Source organism: Scomber scombrus, chromosome 3 (genome assembly GCF_963691925.1).
Source record: "Scomber scombrus chromosome 3, fScoSco1.1, whole genome shotgun sequence".
NCBI classification, from domain to species: domain Eukaryota; kingdom Metazoa; phylum Chordata; class Actinopteri; order Scombriformes; family Scombridae; genus Scomber; species Scomber scombrus.
The window spans coordinates 3525897-3546792 of NC_084972.1; the positions used below are offsets into that span (position 1 = coordinate 3525897).

Here is a 20896-nt window from a genome sequence, read left to right on the forward strand (position 1 = left end):
TGTTTCAGCTAGTTTTACTGCCACAATCGGGGCTCTGCTAATTTGGGGAAAAACACATTTCATTTCCTGTAAATTCTTCACAATAAAAGTCTCCCATTATTTAGTCATTTGGTCAAAGCTTTTAATTTGAGGTAGTAAAGCAGGAAATGTTGGGTTTGCATCAGCAGTTACTTAACACAATACAGCGGCCCATCGGCAGGATTCCGGAAAGCTGACCAATTAAAATAGAGTGGATTCATTGGGAGCGGGGCCTTAAAGAGACAGGAGCTCAGACGGCCTGTTAGAAACAGAAGCTTAACTGAGGGGATAAAGGGATAAGATAACTGTAAATTGAACTTGAAATGTTAACTGTCAGTTATGCAAAGTTACTCTAGTTGGGTCTCAGAATAAAAATAAAGAGCTGGAAATTAGCATAATGGGTGCAATCAATAAAGCCTGGTTGCTATTAAATGGTGGCAAGGTGTAGGCATGCCCATCGGGACTAACTATAGGATTAGTGTGTTGCTCAAGGACACTTGGGCGTGTGGACAGAAAGAGCCCTATGTAAACTTGGGACTTGTTTAAAATGCACTAATTAATGTTTTTAGTTATATCAATGGCTATAATTAATGTTTTAAGTGACTGTTTCGGCTCAGTCTAAGTCATTTCATTAATCTTAATTCAGTATCAGTTTTAATTTAAGCTCTAAAAACCTGCAGTACACTACCTGACCTGCACCAAACAGCTGACCTGACCTGAGACTAGCTGATGAGCCATAGAGAAGCATTTAGCAGCTAAAGATGTTACTGTATTTCTCACAAGTTGATGGAGACCAAAAGTACAAGACTAAATATCCTATTTTGTCTTTGAGCACAAGGAAAAAGAAAAAAAAGCTTGAACCAGAGGAGAAAACAACCAGAGCTGCTGTGTCTCCTCATTTAACAGCATGCATCACACATTGAGTGCATTTCTTTATTTTCATGATGAAGATTATTACAGAAGTACAACATCTATACATACAGTTTCAGTTTTCTATGTTTCAATTCTACAATCAATGTCAGCACTTCAAAGAACACAGACACAGGAACAAACAAGCTAACACAATTTGTCTTCCTGCTGAACCCTGCAGCAAAACTCATCCCCCAACCTTTTTTTTTTTAATAAAAAAATTCAATTTCACAAATAAAACTCTTTTGTAGAGTACAGCTGACACTGTTCAGTTCTTAACTGATTTTGGCTTCTTGTTACCTGTTATTGTATTTTTAGTCCCCATATGGAGCAACAGTATCCTGTCCTAGTTAAGTGTGATTTTGGTTGCATAATCAAGTGTAGCTGTGCGCTCAAGAGTTTCAAAACTCCATTGAGAGAGAGAGAGAGAGAGAGAGAGAGGGAGAGAGAGAGAGAGAGAGAGAGAGAGAGAGAGAGAGAGAGAGAGAGAGAGAGAGAGAGAGAGAGAGAGAGAGCGACTGTTTACTTGTTTTTTGTCCTTGTACTTCTTTGTTTTTTCACCTTCTCCACTCTACATCAATGATAACAGAACAGTCATTCATCTAAATACAGCTGGGAGTTCGACCTTGTATTAGACCCGTGTATCAGAATGATTTTTTCTTTCTTTTCAATTTTTCTTTTATTTGATTTAATTGCTTCCATTGTTAAATCCTGCATTACTCAATTTGCTTGAGTTTCTTCTGCCCTTTCAATCTTTCAAATATAAAACGCCTCCATATTAAAATACCCTTGTCTTTCTAATCTTTCCATTTCTTATAACTTCCCTTCATCTTCTCCTCTTCTGTTTCTTCCTCTTCTTTCTTTTCACAGCCATCCTCCTCTTAATGAAACTCCCCATCCTTTTGTTATTTCTCCTCTCAGTCCAGCTCTCCCTCTTACTGCTCCTCATTCTGATCCTCCTCCTCGTCCACCTCTTCGTCCTCCGCTTATTTTGTTGTTGTTGTCATCCATGTGGGAGGTTTAGAGTAGTGATGAAGACGAGGAGGAGGAGGATGCATGGTATAATCCATATATAAATAAATCTACATGGGCACATGCAACTTGCTGTTTTTTGTAATTTATTGGAACAATAATTATATTATCACAGCCAATTAAAAACACATTGCTTCGGTCCAAAAGTTAGTGTGTATTTACATTGTGTGTGTTTTTGGGCACACATTTGAACAAAGAGCCAGCAAATTGATACCCTTGTGAGAATGATTTGTCCGATGAAACTAGAGGTTTAGTTATTTTTGAGTTATTTAGTTGACTTTTGTGGCAGGGGGGGTTGTTAAGGAAGAAGTCTTTGAAGTCTGTGAATCCACAGCTTGTAACTTTTTGGTGCACATCTTGTAGAATCCCCAATGGGAACATGACAGCTTGTTATGTGTGGCAGCTGCATGCTGTGATAGATTAGAGGATTTGGGAAAGTTGTAAAAGAACACATTTTGCTTCAGCAGGAATGTCCACCTTATAGGAAGCAGAGGCCAAAAATGGACAGATGGCTTTTTACCAACTTTTGATCCATTCATGTTCAAATCAAATCAAGTCTCTTTCATTTAAAGATGACTTAACATGAGCTGCAAATCGAATAACTATATTTGGTAACTTCTGTAAACATCTAAAATAGCCTCCCCATGTCTCTCTGTGAGGTTGTTGAACCATGTGGAGTTTTTTATATTGTCTTGTGAAGCCTGCCAATGAGTCAAACCATGTTAACATAGTCACTATATGTTTACAATGACACACACACATAGACACCTACAGGACACATTATGTACACACTCAGGACTATATAACGCTGAACTCTCCTCTGTTTGGAGAGAAAACTTGACTTTATGCCAAATCGAGTATCAACTTGTGGTGTGAGTCGGATACTTTTTTTTATCGAAATGTTGATGAATTATGAATCTCACACATTGAATTGACAGCTGCAGCTACTACATTTGCCACTCCTTATTTTTCACGAGCTTCTTGATCCAAATTCTGGAGGTTCCAGTTCAAAACTAAAGTTGAACTGAAGAATGCAACACTTGAAATGTAGGAGTTGTTGGATCTACTGTAACACTCAGTCCAGTTAGGATTGTACAGCAGTGTTACTGAGTGAAGGTTCCTCACTCACACATGATCTCAGGCTGAGCATGGACAACCTTTTGACAACATTTGATTGACTTTATTCCATCTGATGTCCATCTGTTAAAATGTGCTTGGATCTCTAATTGCGATGCTACAAATGACATTGTGATTTTTTAAGTTTATGTGTTGAAGAGGCTGCTTGTTGAGACTCTGAAGCTCCACTAAAGGGGTTTAGGGGCTGACAAAGATACTCCAAACCAAAGATTCAAGTTTGTCTGAGTTCAAATTATTATTTTGGGGGGGGGGTATTTGTGCCTTTATTGGTAAGTTAGTGGCAGAGAGGCTAAAAGGAAAAAGGGGAGAGAGAGAGAGAGAATTGGTTACGACCTGCAACAAAGTTCCTTTGCCAGGTTTGAAGCAGGGATGTTGCGGACATATGGCATGCTCTGGAACCACTCAGCTACAAGTCCAAATTTTGATCAGCCTTATCAAGCAGGATAGGGTGCCTTTGTATTGCCGAAGGTCCCATGTCTGTGGTCAGTGTCATACCAAAGGGGATTCACAAAATTGCTGAAATCATGTAGTGTATCATACTCATATTAGGAGCAAAATATTCTGGGGTAAGAAAGAGTGTGAATGTCTCTATCCATCAGCTGCTGGTTGCTTGGTGTCCTTTCAGGATGCCTCCTGTGTCGGTGTTCTCTCTCTGTTTTGGTCGTCCTCTGTTTTGGATGGAGTCTACTCAGATTGGGAGAATTATGTTATCCATTTAAAGCTCAGGTTGGTTTTCCACAAGTCCATCTCAGATGCCAAGTAGTATTACCTATAAAAGCAGATGATGTAGATCTGTGTATTAACACCATGCATTATGAACATGTGTGTCTTCCTAACTGGCATTGCTTGCTTGGAAAAAAGAACCCATAAAAGGTGATAGCTCCCCAAGGACAACTGTTGACAGACAACATGATTGCAGCTCTTAGTTTGAAAGAGATTGCAGCAGAGGTAACAGTACAATTTGTTCCTCTACTCCACTATTGCACCTGTTGATACACCTACCTATTACTCTGAGGGACAGAGACCAGGGGAGCACAGGGGGCGAGGTAGGTGTGTGTGTGTGTGTGTGTGTGTGTGTGTGTGTGTGTGTGTGTGTGTGTGTGTGTGTGTGTGTGTGTGTGTGTGTGTGTGTGTGTGTGTGTGTAGCAGACAGGAAGTCAGAGAGAGAGACAGATAGAGAGACAGTATGCCATTTTGCCTCCTCTCAGCCTTAGGCCAGACTGAAAGTGTGAGCCAATCAAACAGTGAGTCAGACAGCAGGTCTTCCTTCTCCCTGCTGGGATCCTAGCATTACCTGCAACACACACACACACACACACAAACACACACACACACACACACGCACGCACACACACACACACACGCACACGTCATCCAGTGCAGAACAAAAAGCACTTATTATTATACAAAACTGTTTTATGTGGACTATTTCATAAGAGGACTGTGCTGGCAGTGAATGGTCTGCATTGGTTCTTTAATGTACATCAGCTTAACATTGATATCCATATACTGAACATCCTGCAGAGAACCATCAAAGTGCTATGGGGACATTTTTGTAGCAAAATGATGTGCAAGTGTTGTGTAACTATCTCAATCCATGTGTGTGTAATCAGATTTATAAATGTGCAATGCAATTTAAATGCGGAAAGATCATGTGGAAAAAGACACGCATTTATATCTAACGCATTTATATCTAATGCATATATACAGATTTGTCCAGACATTCATAGATTTATTAACACATTCACAAATCTCTATACAACTCTTTAAAAAAAAAAACTGAGCTAGCAGACATGGATTGTAGATCCATTTGCAGAATCAGAACAAAGAGACGTGAGCGTTTTAGCCTCTTTACACTGGCTCCCAGTATGTTTTAGAACTGATTATAAGATCCTACTGATTACTTTTAAGGCTCTTCGTGGCCTTTCTCTCAGCTCTCAGCTATATCTCTGACCTTTTAATGCCATATATGCTGGCACCTACTTCGAGATCCTCGGGCAGAGGTCTTTTTTAGTCCTGGCTGAAAACAAAAGGGGACTTAGCATTCTGCCTGAGGAAATCAAGTTGGCAGAATCGGTGATCTCTTTTAAGTCCCTTCTTAAAAACATGCTTTTATTGGATTTTCCTTGAATTGCTTTTATCTCCTTTAAATAATTATTTGTGTATTTTTCCAACTTGCGAAGCACTTGGTAATGTGGATTTTGAAAAGTGCTCTATAATTAAAGTTTATTAGTAGTAGTAGTATTCCTGTACACATGCAGAAATCTCAGTACACATTTAAAGATACTTTCACACATTCACAAATCTGGTCATGCACACATGAATTGAGATATTTACACATCTCTTCACACACATTTTGCAGATAATGCAGCTATAATAATATCCCCATATCATCAGATGGTTGTACGATTACCTGCAGATCATGCTCAAGCTGGTCTGTATGACAAGTAATCTGTGAATCAGCTGGTAATATCTTCAGAGTAAAGAAACATTGCAAAATATGATTCAAACTAGTAAAAAAAAAAAAAGCTCCCTTTAAACACTTACACTTACATTACGCTCTCTCATTCATTTCAATCATACTGCATTGTTTCTGCAGGGCTGCCGACACAGAAGTCAAAAAAAGTTGGACCTGGCTCAACTTGGCAGCAACACAACGCAACATCATCCAGCACTGTGTTCACCACTGAACATGCACACATTCCTCATAGCAGAGGTTGATCCATCGTGAACCAATGCAACATTGACTGCCTTAAAATATCCCTATTTACCTTTCCCTCCTTTTTTTTCTCTGTTCTGTTTCTTGTTTTGAACGCAGGGTTTCAGACGCTGGTCGATGGTTTTATACAGGCAGCTTTACTCTGATCCTCTTGGCTACGCACAGATGTTAAGATCAGTGTGTGTATGTGTGTGTGTGTTTGTGTCTTTATGTGTGTTGTAATATTAGGTGTGCTGCAGAGGTGACTGACGGCTCCCAGTACTTTGTGCTGCTGATGATCACAGACGGCGTCATCTCAGACATGGCTCAGACCAAAGAGGCTGTGGTCAATGTGAGTATCCACCAAATGAACCTGTGTTGATGGAAACCACAGGGACTGAAGTCACATGTAATGATATCATGTCTGCTAACTGAGCTTTAGACAACATTTGTCTAGTCACAACATGTGGGTGATCAAATCATAAGTGAACAAGGAATTTGTAGAAAGCTGAACTGTGTTTTTATCCACAAAATAAGCTTAATTATCTAGTTCACTGTGAAGTCCATTCTCAGTGTTTGTGTATTTGAGGCTTCAACTTACCACATCACACTTGTGTAAATTGTATACTGGACAGCGATTGGCTCCAATAGAATAGAATAGAAAGCTTTATTGTCGAGCGCCTGCCCGAGGGCAACAGGTGATACAGATGATGTGCTGGGTGGGAGGAGTCTTTGAGAATCGATCTGGACCTTCTGAAGCAGCCGGAGACGGCACAAACTAATTGTGATGTCACAAATCATTGCTCTAAGTCAGATTTTCAACGAGCTCAGAGAAACTTTCACCCTTCAGCAGATAAAACAACCTTCTGGTGTCAAACTCTGCACAGTGAAGCTCAAACATCCAACTGTAGGAACCAGAAGAAACACATGTTTAACAAACTGGGTAGTAGTAGTGATAGCCAAAAAAAGGGGAGTGAACATTGAATTTACATAATTAAGCAGATCCAGATCCAGTCTGGTAACACATCAGAGTGTCAGAGAGTACAACCCATGAGATCAGAAAAACCATGACAATCACAGTACATGACAAGCCATAAGAAATGTCATTCATCTCCTGATTGAGATATTGATCAACAACAAGAACTGATATCAGAATCTGAAATAATTGCACTAAAAATCTTTGAATACACTGAACATAAAGGACATGACATGGAAAATGGTATTGATCCAGAGAACAATCTCTACATCAATGCACAGAACCATTGTGAATACTACACAGAAGAACAGTTTAACAGAGATATTAATATGAATGGAGTAATATCGATCATACATTTCAACAGATGAACAAACTGACATATTTGACATAGAGGGATATGAGATGTATTTTACAAATATAAATTTTAAAAAAAAGGGGTGGAGGAGTTGCCCTGTATGTCAATGTTGTGTTTCCAAACACATTATGCTGCCTACAAATGGCAAAAAGCACAAAAAATAAAAAGTCAGGTGCTGCTGCTTCAGTAGTAGAGCAAAGGAACAAGGTGTCACACTGCTGAAACATTACACAGTGTTTGATTGACAGGGAATCTCTGATCAATTCAGCACACAGCAAACCAGCCTGAGTAAAATGATTAAGAGAAAATAGAAAAGAGAGATTGGACATATATATGAAGCCATAAATAGGGACTGTCCAAATAACATCACTTCATTATTGGAATAAACCTCTCTGGACCCTATTGAAAAAGATCCAATGAATGGCTAACACTCAGTTCAGACTGAACTAGGCAGGTCAGCCTTTGGCCCCTGACTCATGGAATATCCTGCAGGATACACTGAGACACTGTAGTGTCTCTATTAAATTGTAATTATTACCATACTGTGATCCTTGATGACCTGACAACACTGTAAATTAATTTAACTACTTATAGTAGTCTTGAGTTTAAATAAGGCTTGAATGAACTCTAACTGACAAATCTAAATCGAGGGAGACATTTGCCCAACAATTTGTCATACGAATGCTTTTTCCAAACCTAGATATGTTCCAAGAAAAGCATTCCTGAATCCACATATAAGAAGTACTCTGAAATCAGATCAGGCTTAATAACAATATCAGTTTGGGCACTTTCAGAACTACATCTGTGCTCACATAGGCAGAAAATTCCTGTTTGCATTCTCAGACAACAAGAGAGATTAGATACCAAGCTGATGGATGAGCAGAGAAAAACATTCATGGTTGATAGGAGAGGTGAGCTTGTTTTCCACTTCTTTGCAGCCTGATTGGATGCGTTCAGTCACGCTCGTGCATCTTCACCCACTCATCATACCCATACCTTCTTCGATGGCTGTAAACATCTCTGAAACTATGACTAGACGATGAGAGCAGACAGTGGATCGCAAATAACAGAGATTTAAAGGTTTTATTTGTTACATGCACAACCAGTATGTGCATGTGCAGTGAAATACAGGGTCCTCTTGTGTGCAGTAAAAAATAACAATAACACTAAGAATAGAAACAAGCAATAAACAATTGAAATGGAGCACTGAACTGTGGGCTCTTTGGAAATGGTTTAAGTGAAATATATATATCTGGCATGCATACATACAGTATAATCATATACGTTATGGACAGTATGTGCTTTTGAGTTGGGGAATAGTAACCTGGCTCTCCCCCTCCTCTCTCCACAGGCGGCCTCTCTGCCCATGTCTGTCATCATAGTAGGAGTAGGCCCTGCTGAGTTTGATGGTAAGTGTGTGTGTGTGTGTGTGTGTGTGTGTGTGTGTGTGTGTGTGTGTGTGTGTGTGTGTGTGTGTGTGTGTGTGTGTGTGTGTGTGTGTGTGTGTGTGTGTGTGTGTACTAGGTATTCCTAATGTTGTGGGGACTTAAATCTGTTCACACAGTTATGTTATGGGGACTCGCCTGTCTTATGGGGACAAAAAGCAAGTCCCCTTAAGGTAAAGGATTTATTTTAGGGTGAAGACTTGATTTAAAGTTAATATAAGTTTAGGGTTATGTTAAGTTTAGGATAAGGGTTAAGATTAGGCATGTAGTGGTTATGGTTACGGTTAGGATAAGTGTCCAGTAAATGAATGTAAGTCAATGTAATGTCCCCTGAAGTGATGGAAACATGGTGTGTGTGTGTGTGTGTGTGTGTGTGTGTGTGTGTGTGCGTGTGTGTGTGCGTGTGCGTGTGTGGCTGCACGTTCAATAAATGCAGTCACCTATGTTGCTGTGTTGTGGAAATCATTTAAATATACAGGAACATTGTAAATTTCAGCCCATTTAACGCTTCTCGAAGCTTCCCTGGCATAGATATGTAAATCTTCTATTCATCCCCCTCACCCACTCCCACTTACATGCCTGTAATATCAGTCTGAAGAGACTGAAAATGTCTGTCACAGTAACGCAAAATAGAAAAAACACCTCCCCCAACCTGTTAATACTGAACAGCAAAGCGGTCCCATCTTGAAAAATCCAGATTACATTAAAGAGATATGTGAAAATGAAAGTCCAAATGGAGACCACAGTAAGTCATTTCTTTGTCAATGTTTATTAAATGTCTTCCTGGTAGTTTTATTTACTTAAAAAGAAGAAAAAGACCGCTTTTTGTCTCAGCCAGCTGCAGGGGAGTGTCCAGCGTGTTTGATTGACAGCAGATGGACAGGTGAGTCAGTGTGTGTGTTTGATTGACAATAGTTGGAGGGGTGTTTGATTTGCAGTAGCTGGAGGGGCGTGTTGGTTTGTGTGTTGCGGATTGACTGTAGTTGGAGGGGCGGGTCGGTGTCTGTGTTTGATTTGCAGTAGTTGGAGGGGCGTGTTGGTGTGTGTGTTGTTGACTGAGGACAGCTGGAGGAGCGTGTCAGTATCTGTGTTTGATAGACGGTAGCTGGATGGGAGTGTCGGTGTGTGTGTTTAATTTATGGTAAATACAGGGGCACATTGGTGTGTGTGTTTGATTGATAGTAGCTAAATGGGCGTATATCATTTCAGTTGGACTTTGAAGAGAACTTTCCTTATACAAGCAATCATCTTTTTATCTGCAAAAAAATCGTTGTTGTTCTAAACAGGATGAAACAGATATTTCCAATAAAATGTCAGCATTAAGCTTTAATGTGTAACAGTATATATCTGAAACTTTACTTGTCATTATAATAGACTTAATAGCAGGTGATTGAAGTGTGCAATAGTGAGAACTTTGACATATGAATGTCAGTGTTTGTTGTATGAAGGTGCTGAGTTATAAATCCAATGAGACTGAATGGGCCTCTATAGACTTGTATTATGTACAACAATGTATATAACTTGTAATAACTTAGTGAAGGATTATTAATATCATTTCAAGTGTGTTAACTTTTTACTGTTTTTGTAAGCAATAGAAATTATGAAAAAAATTATGAAAATAAACCGGAATGATCCTTTAATGTTACTTTTTCTGTTTTGGAATTACAACACAGCAAAGATGAGTTCAGCCTCAATAAACAACATCTGCTTTATTTCATTGGGAATCCTATACAAGCAAATAAAATGAAAATGTGTGCACATACTGTGTCTATCTGATGCTTAAACCTATTTACTAAATCAGTTTCCATGGTGACACGAAAGTCATTGCTTTTTTGAAGAGAAAGTCCGGCTTCCTCCTGTCTGGCTTTATATAGAACAAACAGTTTAACATGCCCTCTTTCACACTAATCAGGAGTACTGTTTATCATTAAAAGGGAGAAACGGCCTTACTGTACCACGATGAAAGACGACATCATCGAAAAATGTCACGACTCGTCACATTTGTAGAGGACGCTGGAGAAAAAGACTTTCAGACTTCCTGTGTCTGTGGGAGAGAAAAGAATATTGATTCCCAAATGATGGCGTTTAATGGTTTCCATGACATTTAAACTTGCAATGAAACAAGATGTATTTCACACGGCAGATTCGCAGTGTCATGACAGCCTGTTGAACAAAGTCGAGAGGATTGTAATAAAATACTTTTAGATGTGTCTGAGTCGCGCAGACAGACAAAATGCTCGTTTTCCATCCTCATTTCGTTATTAGTGAGACGATAATTTGCCAAAATGTGTTCATTTGTGGCGTCATGTGTGGCTGTATGGATGTTTTTCTATTTTCGCAAAGCCTCAGGCAGAATCTTCTCAACATGCAGAGAAATCTTTCTTTTCAAACAGAGGGAAGAAGCATTTCTGTAAGATTAATGTGTAATTAACCACCAATCTAGCATGTGTTTCATTAAATCATTAGTTTTTCTCTTTTTAAACGTTGTATTGTTAAAAGAAAGCTGGTTACAAATTGATTTTCAAAGCTCCAGTCGTCAGTTTTAGTAGCTGTAATATGTTGTCTCCATTTTAAAGCTGCCATCTTCAATATTTTCAGCCATGTTTTCAGCATGATCACTTACAAAGACAACGCCAACTTAGATATGAGTTTAAAGATTTCTAGAAAGAAAAGTAGAAGGGTTAGTTAGATAAAGGGATGGAGGGATGGAACCAGGGATGGGAGTGTAGGGTAAGGGTTAAAGGGATGAGGTTCTTAAACTTAGTTATGAAACGTCATTTATCTGGGAGTAATGTGGGCCAATCCAATACTTGGGCCACACTGAAATATCTCAACAGCTATTGGATGGATTTCTATGAAGTTTTTATGATGCCTTTAGGACAAAGCCTACCAACTCTGGTGATTCTCTGGCTTTTCCTATACTTAGCACCATGAGGTTGATGTTGTGTGAATGTTGGGTGGATGTCAAGCAACATTTCAACAACACCGCAATTCAAAGTGTTTTACATAAAAAACATAATAGGGAAAGAGACAAAATGTAAAAGCATAAAGCAACATTAAAAAAGGACATTGAAATATAGTTTTAAAAAAAAGAGATGGGGAATAAAAATTAGCTAAAAGAGAATAAGAGATAAAACAAGAAAGTTAAAGTTACAGCACGGTGTAAGATATTAATCAAAAGCCTGACCTGCAGTTTTGTGGGAGTCTGTTTCACAAATGTGAATCAGAGATAAATCGTAATAACTTTATCCTGATTTTTGCTTTATCATCATCAGGTCAGATTTGTAATGTGTCCTATACAATACTTTGATTTATGACCAAATACCTGACAAGGGTAATGACAGTCCCACCAGCCCCAGCTGTACTTTTACAAGCTGCCCCCTAAATCCATACTATACACTTATTCTAAGAAAGTTTTCAGTATATATGTTGTTTAAACTGGAAAAGTGAGCAAATAAATCAAAATGACATACGTACTGAAAAAATGCATTCCTCAAAGGAAAAACATAACATCATAGCTGTACATAACAACTGTAATAAATGCTGATGTTGCTCTGTGTCTGACAAATGCACAGAGAATGCGCAAATATTTGCTAACACATTATAATATGTCAGTCAAGTGTTTTCAGCTTGTTACGATACACCCCAAAGGCCAAAAAAAACCCAAACAATTAATGTAGCTTTAAAGCATGATGATATGATATTTTATGATTGCAAAGCCCCTGATTCTTAGTGGGAAGGTTTCATTTAAAAAAAAAACAACATTAATTGAATATAGAGCCCGACTGATATATCGGTCAGCCAATATTATCGGCCGATATTTACCGGTCACATACAGTATATGGCAGTATCAGTGAATATGTTTTTTAAGTTATCTAGGCAGCATTTTATGTATATTTGACCGTTTTCTTTAATTCAAGTTTAATATATGGTTAGGGTTATGGTTATTTTTTTGTTTGTTCCACATGGGATATTTTCAAATTCATCACAAATTCTAATGATTAAATTCCCAGTGTGATTTTTTACAATTAAGTTTATTGTTAAACTGTGAAATATAATTCATTCATTACATTTTAGGGGATCATAACAAAAAATATATATATTCTGTTATTATCGGCCAATAAATTGATACTGGAATTCTTTTTACTCCCTAATATCAGTATCAGCCCTTAAAATCCAGTATCAGTCTGTCTCTAATTGAAATCCATTTATTTGTTAAAATAAATTTAGTTTTCATACTGTGTAATAATTTATTTATTTATTTTACTGTTGTACTTGCTATATATAATTGCTACATTCTCATATTTATGGTTGTAGTCTGTTGTCATTTCTGTTGCTAATACTGCTATATTATTCCTGATAGTAATCTACCCTGACTTCATTCATACATCTTAATCCTTTTTATTTTTAGTGTTAATAACATGTTGATAAAAACTGAGTTAATATACTTAATATATCTTATTAAAGCCAATGTTTAGATTTACAGTGTACCAGAAAGCAAAGCCACCCCACACTCCTTTATTTTACTATATCCATCCATTTCTTACTCCTGAATCCAACCTCCTCCTCAACCAGATTACTAATGCTCAGCTGATGAACTCATCTCTGGATCCTCGTAGCAGGGCGGCTTGATCAGTGCGTGCTGAGACAAGTTCTTGATGTTATAGAAAGTTCAGTCTGCTCTCTCGAAGCCGTTAAATGAAAAAAAAAAAAAATAGAGAGAGAGTGTCCTCATCATGTGCCGGAACGCAAAGGTGTCTTTCTGAAAAGTTAATTGGCAAAAATGATTTGAATTAAATTACACGATGAAGAAAGGTAAAGCAGGAAATGATTGGAGCTGAATGAATGGAGACTCCGCGCTGGGACCTATTATTCAGCACACAGGGCTGAAGCTGGAGGTCAGGGGTGAACGCTCGTGTGTGACAGAGAAAGAGAAATTAGAGAGTCGATGATGGAGCTGAAAGAGCGTGACGGTGGGAGAGAGGTACAGAATAAAGAGTAGAGAGTTAGAGAACGTATTTATAGTAACCAAATGAACGACTGTGTAGAAAGAGGTTCATTTGAATCAAGCAAAACCAAAGTTTGAGAAACTTGGGGGGAAATAAAAGTGACAAGCTTCTGTGCTGTGTTTGTTGAATCGTCTTTGATGTTCCTTTTACCCTCTTTCTATCGGTGCCAGCCTGGGCTCGACGAAACATTTTACAGATTCTGTCACTGAAATCCAAATCTGATATAAAACGTGTCGACGTGAGCCTGATTTACCCTCCGAGATGCTTGAAAAGCTTCAAAAGCAGACACGTTGCTCGCACAAGAGGACAAATCAAGCGCTCCCCTTGGGATTTTTTGGTGTTCCAAATGTATTCATGCCCAGGTCTGCTCCCTGGTTGAGTAGACTTCCTCACATCAGTCACCCCTCCACAGTCAAAGCCCCTCAGTGAGTACCATGTGGGGGATCAGCCTTTTGAAATTAATATATTTATAACTCATTCTGTTCATATTGGTCCCCCCCCCCTCGCTTCTTTTATTATCTCGGCTTCCTCAAGCTCACTGTTTGTCTTCCCACGCTGCTAAGAATACATTTCACATATGTTTTAGGATATATTGAGACATGTTTGAAAATGGAAGAAAATGCGTTTGTGTAGCATTCATTCAGCAAATGTTGAAAGATAACAGAAGATGAGATTGACTTTTCCTGATGCCTGTGGGGAATTTAAGTAGCCTAGGTGAACTGACTGAGGGATATTTAAGCATCAGACTTCAAATTGTAGCACACAGATGAATCACTTAGAACTATAAAAAGTATTAGATGTGTGAATAACATCTAGACACAATTCTTTTGTCAGTATTCATCTGCAGACACAAATGATAATATCACCTAAACATGATTTTTGTGTTAATTTTGAAATGTAGTACTGAATACATTACATGTTTATTCTGTGGAATTTAGGAATGCTGTAATCTATTCAACCTTATTTAAATGACTTAATCAGGTAATATGTCATTGAAATAGTACATTGCATTACAGGAAACAGCTGATAATAATCTCTAGCAGCAAATGTGGATTAATCTGCTGCTGAAAATAGTCCCCAACAAATACATAGTGTATTTGTTCTCTGAAACACATTTGCTAAAAACTACATTGCCCAGTTGTTGTAGGAAATAACCAGGCCCTTTTCAAAGCTGGATGTGTATATTTGAGTGCTATACATACTGTACAGTATGTGAGTCAATTAGTTTTTTTTGTGTCCATGTGGTTTAGTCAAATATAAAGGGTTAAAATGTGAAAATAAACGTATGAATAACTTGCACACATTCTTTTTTTGTGGACCCAGCATCAAATTTCTGCTTTTAATCCATTTTGAGAGAATATATTAGAGGATTATGGCAAAAATGTCTAAGTGGTGTAACCATAAAGACTTTGTACCAAATAATTCGACTTGCTTAAAAACTAAAGTAAATTGTCAATAAAACACCATATCAACTAGTTTGGCATGATCTTACATTATAACTTTTATATTAAATAAAGGTAATGGAATACAATTGTTCTAAATATTACATTTAATTCGGGATATCATCTCAATCAGGAAGTAATTATTTGTATAAGTACACTTAATTCTTTTGTGGTTACACCATTTGACATTTTCAGGAGCATTCAGTCTTACTTTTGGTAAAGAAAATGGTGCAAATGTCATTTCAAATGATATAAAACCAACAAAAATACTAAATGTACATTTTAACAAACCTGATGCTGCTTTTAGAACTATTTTTTAACATGTTTTGAATTGCTTATCTTGCCAACCCTTATTTGTCACTGACTCATGTATAGATGGAAACATATTTTCTGGTCTTTCATGGGATTTGTTGATGATGAGAAAAATACAGAATAACTACTTTACCTTATTCTTTAATGTGATGATCCACAGAATATGTGACTATGTCAATCCAATACCCTTAATTTCCTTACTGACACATAAGGAAGGCTGATAATAAGGCAGATTGTAGTGTGAGAGGTTTAGTATTGGAGACATTGGTGTAATAACTGTAAGTAGACCATCTCAGGCTAGAAACCTTTACAGGCATCTATTTGTGTCACAGTATTTGTGTCCTTGAACTGGCACAAGTCAAACTGTGTTGCATTGATTTGTGTTTCCATTGCCATTTTAAAAGCATGGAGTTGTGCTGAGTAACACCCAAAATGGACTTTCTCTGGATTTGGGTCAAAGCGTACCTCGATCCGACTCCGAACCGGTTGCATTGACGTCTGTGACAAACCCTTCTTCTCCCCCTCAAACAAGCTCGTGTCTGTGCTTGAGACCAGAGAGAAAGAGGTTTTTACAAGTCTGTGTTCAGCTGTCAGTACATTTTTAGCTTCAAACTGAATCTCTGTGGTTTGAAGTTTAGTTTCTCTCTGCGTGCCTGTTTGTACTTGTGTACTTAGTTAGTACTCAGAAATGTGCTTTATTTCACTGTTTCCTGTTCGCATTCAGCCATTTGGGAGTTGTGTTAAGTTACTGCTGATGAAAAGTCAACATATCCCATTTTTGCTGCTTCATATTAGAAGTTAAAGATACACCTTCAAACCACTGACACACCGAGTCAAACCAAGACAAGCCAAGCCAGCACGCATATGGAAAAAGCCCACAAGTTGCATTGCATCTGCATCTGTGACATCTAGATGGTCAGGTGTATCTACAGTGTATACAGGACATCCAATTGGGACGGTCTTAACTCCAAATGGGCTGTGATTGGCTGTTCTCCTTTCTGCCCATGGCCCAGGTTGTGCTCATGCATGTGGGTCCCCCTTAGCCAGGGACTTGATACAATTTAGTTCACCTTTGTGTAATATTCCACCCTTTCACTGTCTCACTTAGAGGTCTTCTTAATTCTATTCTTTTATTGGAGGAACTACTATGTGAAAAAGTAGTGGAAAGGCCTTTGTGTCTACAGAGGGAGCTGTGTGAAATCTGATAAATGGCCTTGTGTGATGTCACTTGAGTCAGCATCGGTTGGGGCTAAAGACAGCAAGTTTGAATAGTTTAAAAAAAGTTAGAAAGAAGCAGGGGGGATTCTAACATCAGACCTTTAGGGGAGGCTCAGCTCCTATGAGAATTTGACACACAATGCCCTGCAAGTGTTAAACGATAACAATATATTTATTTTTAGGGGTGCTCAGATCAAATTTAGGGTTAGGGGTTAGGGGTTAGGGGTTAGGGTCTAAAATCACCTCTGGAAAGAAGAAAGGTTAGCAGACCTCTATAGCTCCTCATCTTTGCTGGAGGCTAACAGGTCCAGACTACAGTAGCCATTACTAGCATAACACTCTCAACTGTTCTTTTACCCGGCTCAGTTGCACTATGGGTAATATAGTCGCTCCAGTTTTGGATTAAAAAAAATGTGGTTCTGCTTCTCAAATTGTCATCCTTTTTGTCTATCATGAGTTTGACAATATTATACAGTAGAAGTGCAATTTTAACCATCAGTGGAATGCCCTTTTAATACAAGGAGACAGTCCATTATAGTGTAGGCCTATTACATAATATCTACTAATCATCCCCATGGTCTCATTTGTTAATGCTGATGACACTAAACTACTACTATCACTGTTATCTATACTATATCTGACAACTGTAGGCTGATTTTTCAAAATCAATCAGTCAATTCAGTTCATTGCCTATCCCATCTTTTCCTTCCTCACTTCTCATTAACCATCGCCAGTTACTCCATATCATCTCCAAACCATCAGGTGTAGGCTTCCATAGACATTTGCACTGTGCACTTGTGAGTGTGTGAATGGGAATCAGAGCTGGAAGTTTGAATGTTATTTCCATACGTCTCTGTGCCTCTGAGAGTACAGCAGAGAGTCTACACACACACACACAAACACACAAACACACACACTAGCCATGTGTTATACAGGAGGGCTACAGGAGGTTTTCTATCAGGCCCTGTGTCTCAGAGGATAGCCCCTCCACACACAAACACACACACACACACACACACACACACACACACACACACACACACACACACACACACACACACACACACACACACACACACACACACATCAGGGTTTATCCATGACACCTGAATCCTGCATCATACACATTTTATACCAGCATCACCCTCCATTTATTAATATTCTAGCTCTTTTTCTCCCTCTCTTTCGCTCTCACTGTCCAGCCTCTTTCCATCTCCCTCTGTCCCCTGTTTCACCATCTCCTCTCTTACACAGGCATGTCATTGATTCTCTCCCCCACTTCCTCTCCTCTTTTCCCCTGCTGCTCCCAACCACCATCTGCCATCTCTGTGTGCCATGTGGAGCCTCACCAGTCTCCTATCAGCATCCCATCATAAGCATCCTTTCCTTTTCCTTTCCTTTCCTTTCCTTTCCTTCCCTTTCCTTTCCTTTCCTTTCCTTTTCTTTTCTTTCCTTTCCCCTCCTCTCCTTTCATTTTTTTCCTTTCCTTTCCTTTCCTTTCCTTTCCTTTCCTTTCCTTTCCTTTCCGTTCCTTTCCTTTTATTTCCTTTCCCCATCTCTCCTTTCATTTTCTTTTTCTTTCCCCTCCACTCCTTTCATTTTTTCCCCCTTTCCTTTCCTTTTATTTTCTTTCCCCTCCACTCCTTTCATTTTTTCCCCTTTCCTTTCTTTTTTCCCCCTCCACTCCTTTCCTTTCCTCATCCTTCTTCTCTTCTTTTCCCTCCTTTCTTCTCTTCTCTCCTTTCATTTTTTTCCTTTCCTTTCAAATACAAATATAAAGGTCCCTCTTGGGAAGGCCACTGATTGGCTGTCTCTACTGATGTCTTTGTTGATAACGACCTATGAATAGACTGATGCAGACCTCTGATGCTCTCCTGGTCCTATAGGAACGTTACCTTCCCCTCCTCCCTGTGGCCTATATAATCACTAATAGGGCAGGTGTCTCCCTCCTCTTGGAGAGCAGCAGAGAACAGATGTGCTACCCTTGGTCTGAACTCTTTGTTGATAGGCTGCAGGCTTGTAAGCAGTTGCTTTACTCCAGTCTTTGTTGGTTGAAGCTCTTTTTCATGGACCCTGTGTTGAGGTTTGGCTGTGAAGAGGAAGGTCTATTATCCATGTTGATTACTTTTCAGTTAAAAAGCTGCATGGACATGTAGCACATTTCACCCCTTTGCTCAAGATGTGACAAAAGTATTGACACATATCAGCTTTGTGCAATAATAAAGAGGATGGATATAAGTGAGGGTGGCTATTTCAGTTATTGTTTATAGGATTGGTAGAAGAAAAGTAAGAATATACTTTTAGTGGCTGAAGTTTCTCCTGTTTTCCTGTGAGACACAATTAATCTTGTTTACACTGGAAATGCATCAAGTTAGCCACACAGATGACGTTTTTTAGTCTTGTTGGTTTATTATGAATTCATCTCAATGATAAAAATAGAGATCCAGTTTACAACAGTAGATGGAATGCTATATAAACCACACTAACTGGACTGATAGAATGTTGATCTGCCTACGATTACTTTACATACAGTACAGGTCAGTATAGTATGCACAGAAATGCCATTTAAAATGTGTATATTCATTTAGTGTAACTTTATAGGCAGGAAGTTCCATTATGTAAATGTCCCATAAATGCTGTGACTGTGTCTCTAAATGATCCATGTAGTATAACAGTTATTGTTTGTTGTCTGCAGCTATGGAGGAGCTGGACGGGGATGAGGTCAGAGTGTCCTCCAGGGGGCGCTTTGCTGAGAGAGACATCGTCCAGGTACAGTACATTCTACATACACCATGCTCTTTCACTTTCTTGTTTCCCCTCCCGGGTTAAAATTGACCCTCTCTGGTTTGACGGTTTAAACCTTTTTCACCCGAGGACAACAGGAAGGTTAAATGAAATTATACCTCATTTTTGAGTTAAAAAAAACAGAAATTATGAATTATTTTAACTAAATTTAAGGAAAATATGTTGATGGATTACCACAGACCGGTACATGTCATGATACTGTTTTGAAACTATTTCAGATTTTTTGATGGCAGCACATAATCACACCTGTTGTCCTCCTGGGTCAAAATTGACTATCATGAGTCACAGATTTGATGTTTTTCAGTGTGACCTGTAAAAATCTGCATGGAGTAAATTTTGTTAATGGTTATTAACTTATTAGTCATGTTTAAATTATGTTTCATCAGTAGAGCCTGCAGTGGGTATCAGCCTGCAGTGTATAATGTAATATTTTTTCCCCACTGGCCCACTTGGACAGAGTTTTATTGGCTGCTCCAATATTTTCACTGGCTCAACAGCCAAAAATGAAACTAACTTGTTTCCATAATTTTGGTGATAACAATGAAGTTCCCTTTAGATTTAGTTGTTTCCTTTAATTGTGAATATGTAATGTTATTATATTACACAAATGTGCTAAAATATAAAATTAGTCCCATATTGGATCAGTAAATACAGGTTTCTTTATACTTTGTGTAAAGCCAGAGAATGCGGGGTCCATGAGGAGAAGAGAACAGAGTTTATGAATGAACATTTCAAATATGAAAAACAAATACAGGATTAGTTAGGTGATGATGCTGCAGGTGAATGCTTAGTTAAAAGCAAATATAGTATATCAGTGGCCTGAAGCTCCCGCTCTAGATTGCCATACTGTGGACTATACACATGTAGTGACGTAGATGCTGCATGTGTAGAAGCTGAGCTGATTTCCATTTAAGCCATTCCTGCTATTACTTACTGCAAACTGTTTCATACATGCCAAATTTATGCAAATCTCTATGTTCTCATCATCATCCATTTTTTATACCTCCCCCTCCAGTTTGTTCCTTTCCGGGACTACATAGACCGATCAGGGAATCAGGTACTGAGCATGGCCCGGCTGGCCAAGGACGTCTTGGCGGAGATCCCCGACCAGCTGCTGTCCTTCATGAAGAGTAGAGGTATCGAACCTCGCCCCCCCCTGCCCGCCACTTCCCAAATCCCCTCAATGGCCACCACCAACACGACTACCACCGCTGGCCCCAAGGGACGCAGCGTGCACGCCTGAAATGAGGGCAGGGAGCGTGGCACGGCACGGCAGTTGCATATTTGAGCAAAAGGAAGATGTCTGTGTCTGTGTGTGTACATGTGTGTGTGTTGCATGGTTTGAGGGTTGATTGACAGGAACCGAGACAGCGGTCAAACTTACAGTAAACTAAAAAAAAAAAAAGGGACACTGGAAGAAAGTCCTTTATAAGTGTTATAGTGGTGTGGATTCCTTCAACAGACTGGAAGTGTAGAAAAATACACTTTGGATTCTTTTGCTCTCACTACACACCTTCTGCAGGTACTACACACTTCAAAT

General features: G+C 38.8%; 1 protein-coding gene across 1 annotated transcript in view; it reads left to right on the top strand.

Moving 5' to 3' along the window:
- The window catches only part of LOC133978152 (copine-9-like), a 240085-nt gene extending 219486 nt beyond the window's left edge, over positions 1–20599 (top strand). The window contains exons 18-21 of the mRNA XM_062416514.1: positions 6044–6146; positions 8477–8534; positions 19247–19320; positions 20372–20599. Of these exons, the coding sequence (XP_062272498.1) occupies positions 6044–6146; positions 8477–8534; positions 19247–19320; positions 20372–20599 (463 nt within the window). The remainder of the gene's footprint in view (positions 1–6043; positions 6147–8476; positions 8535–19246; positions 19321–20371) is intronic.
- The last annotated feature ends 297 nt before the right edge of the window (positions 20600–20896 follow it).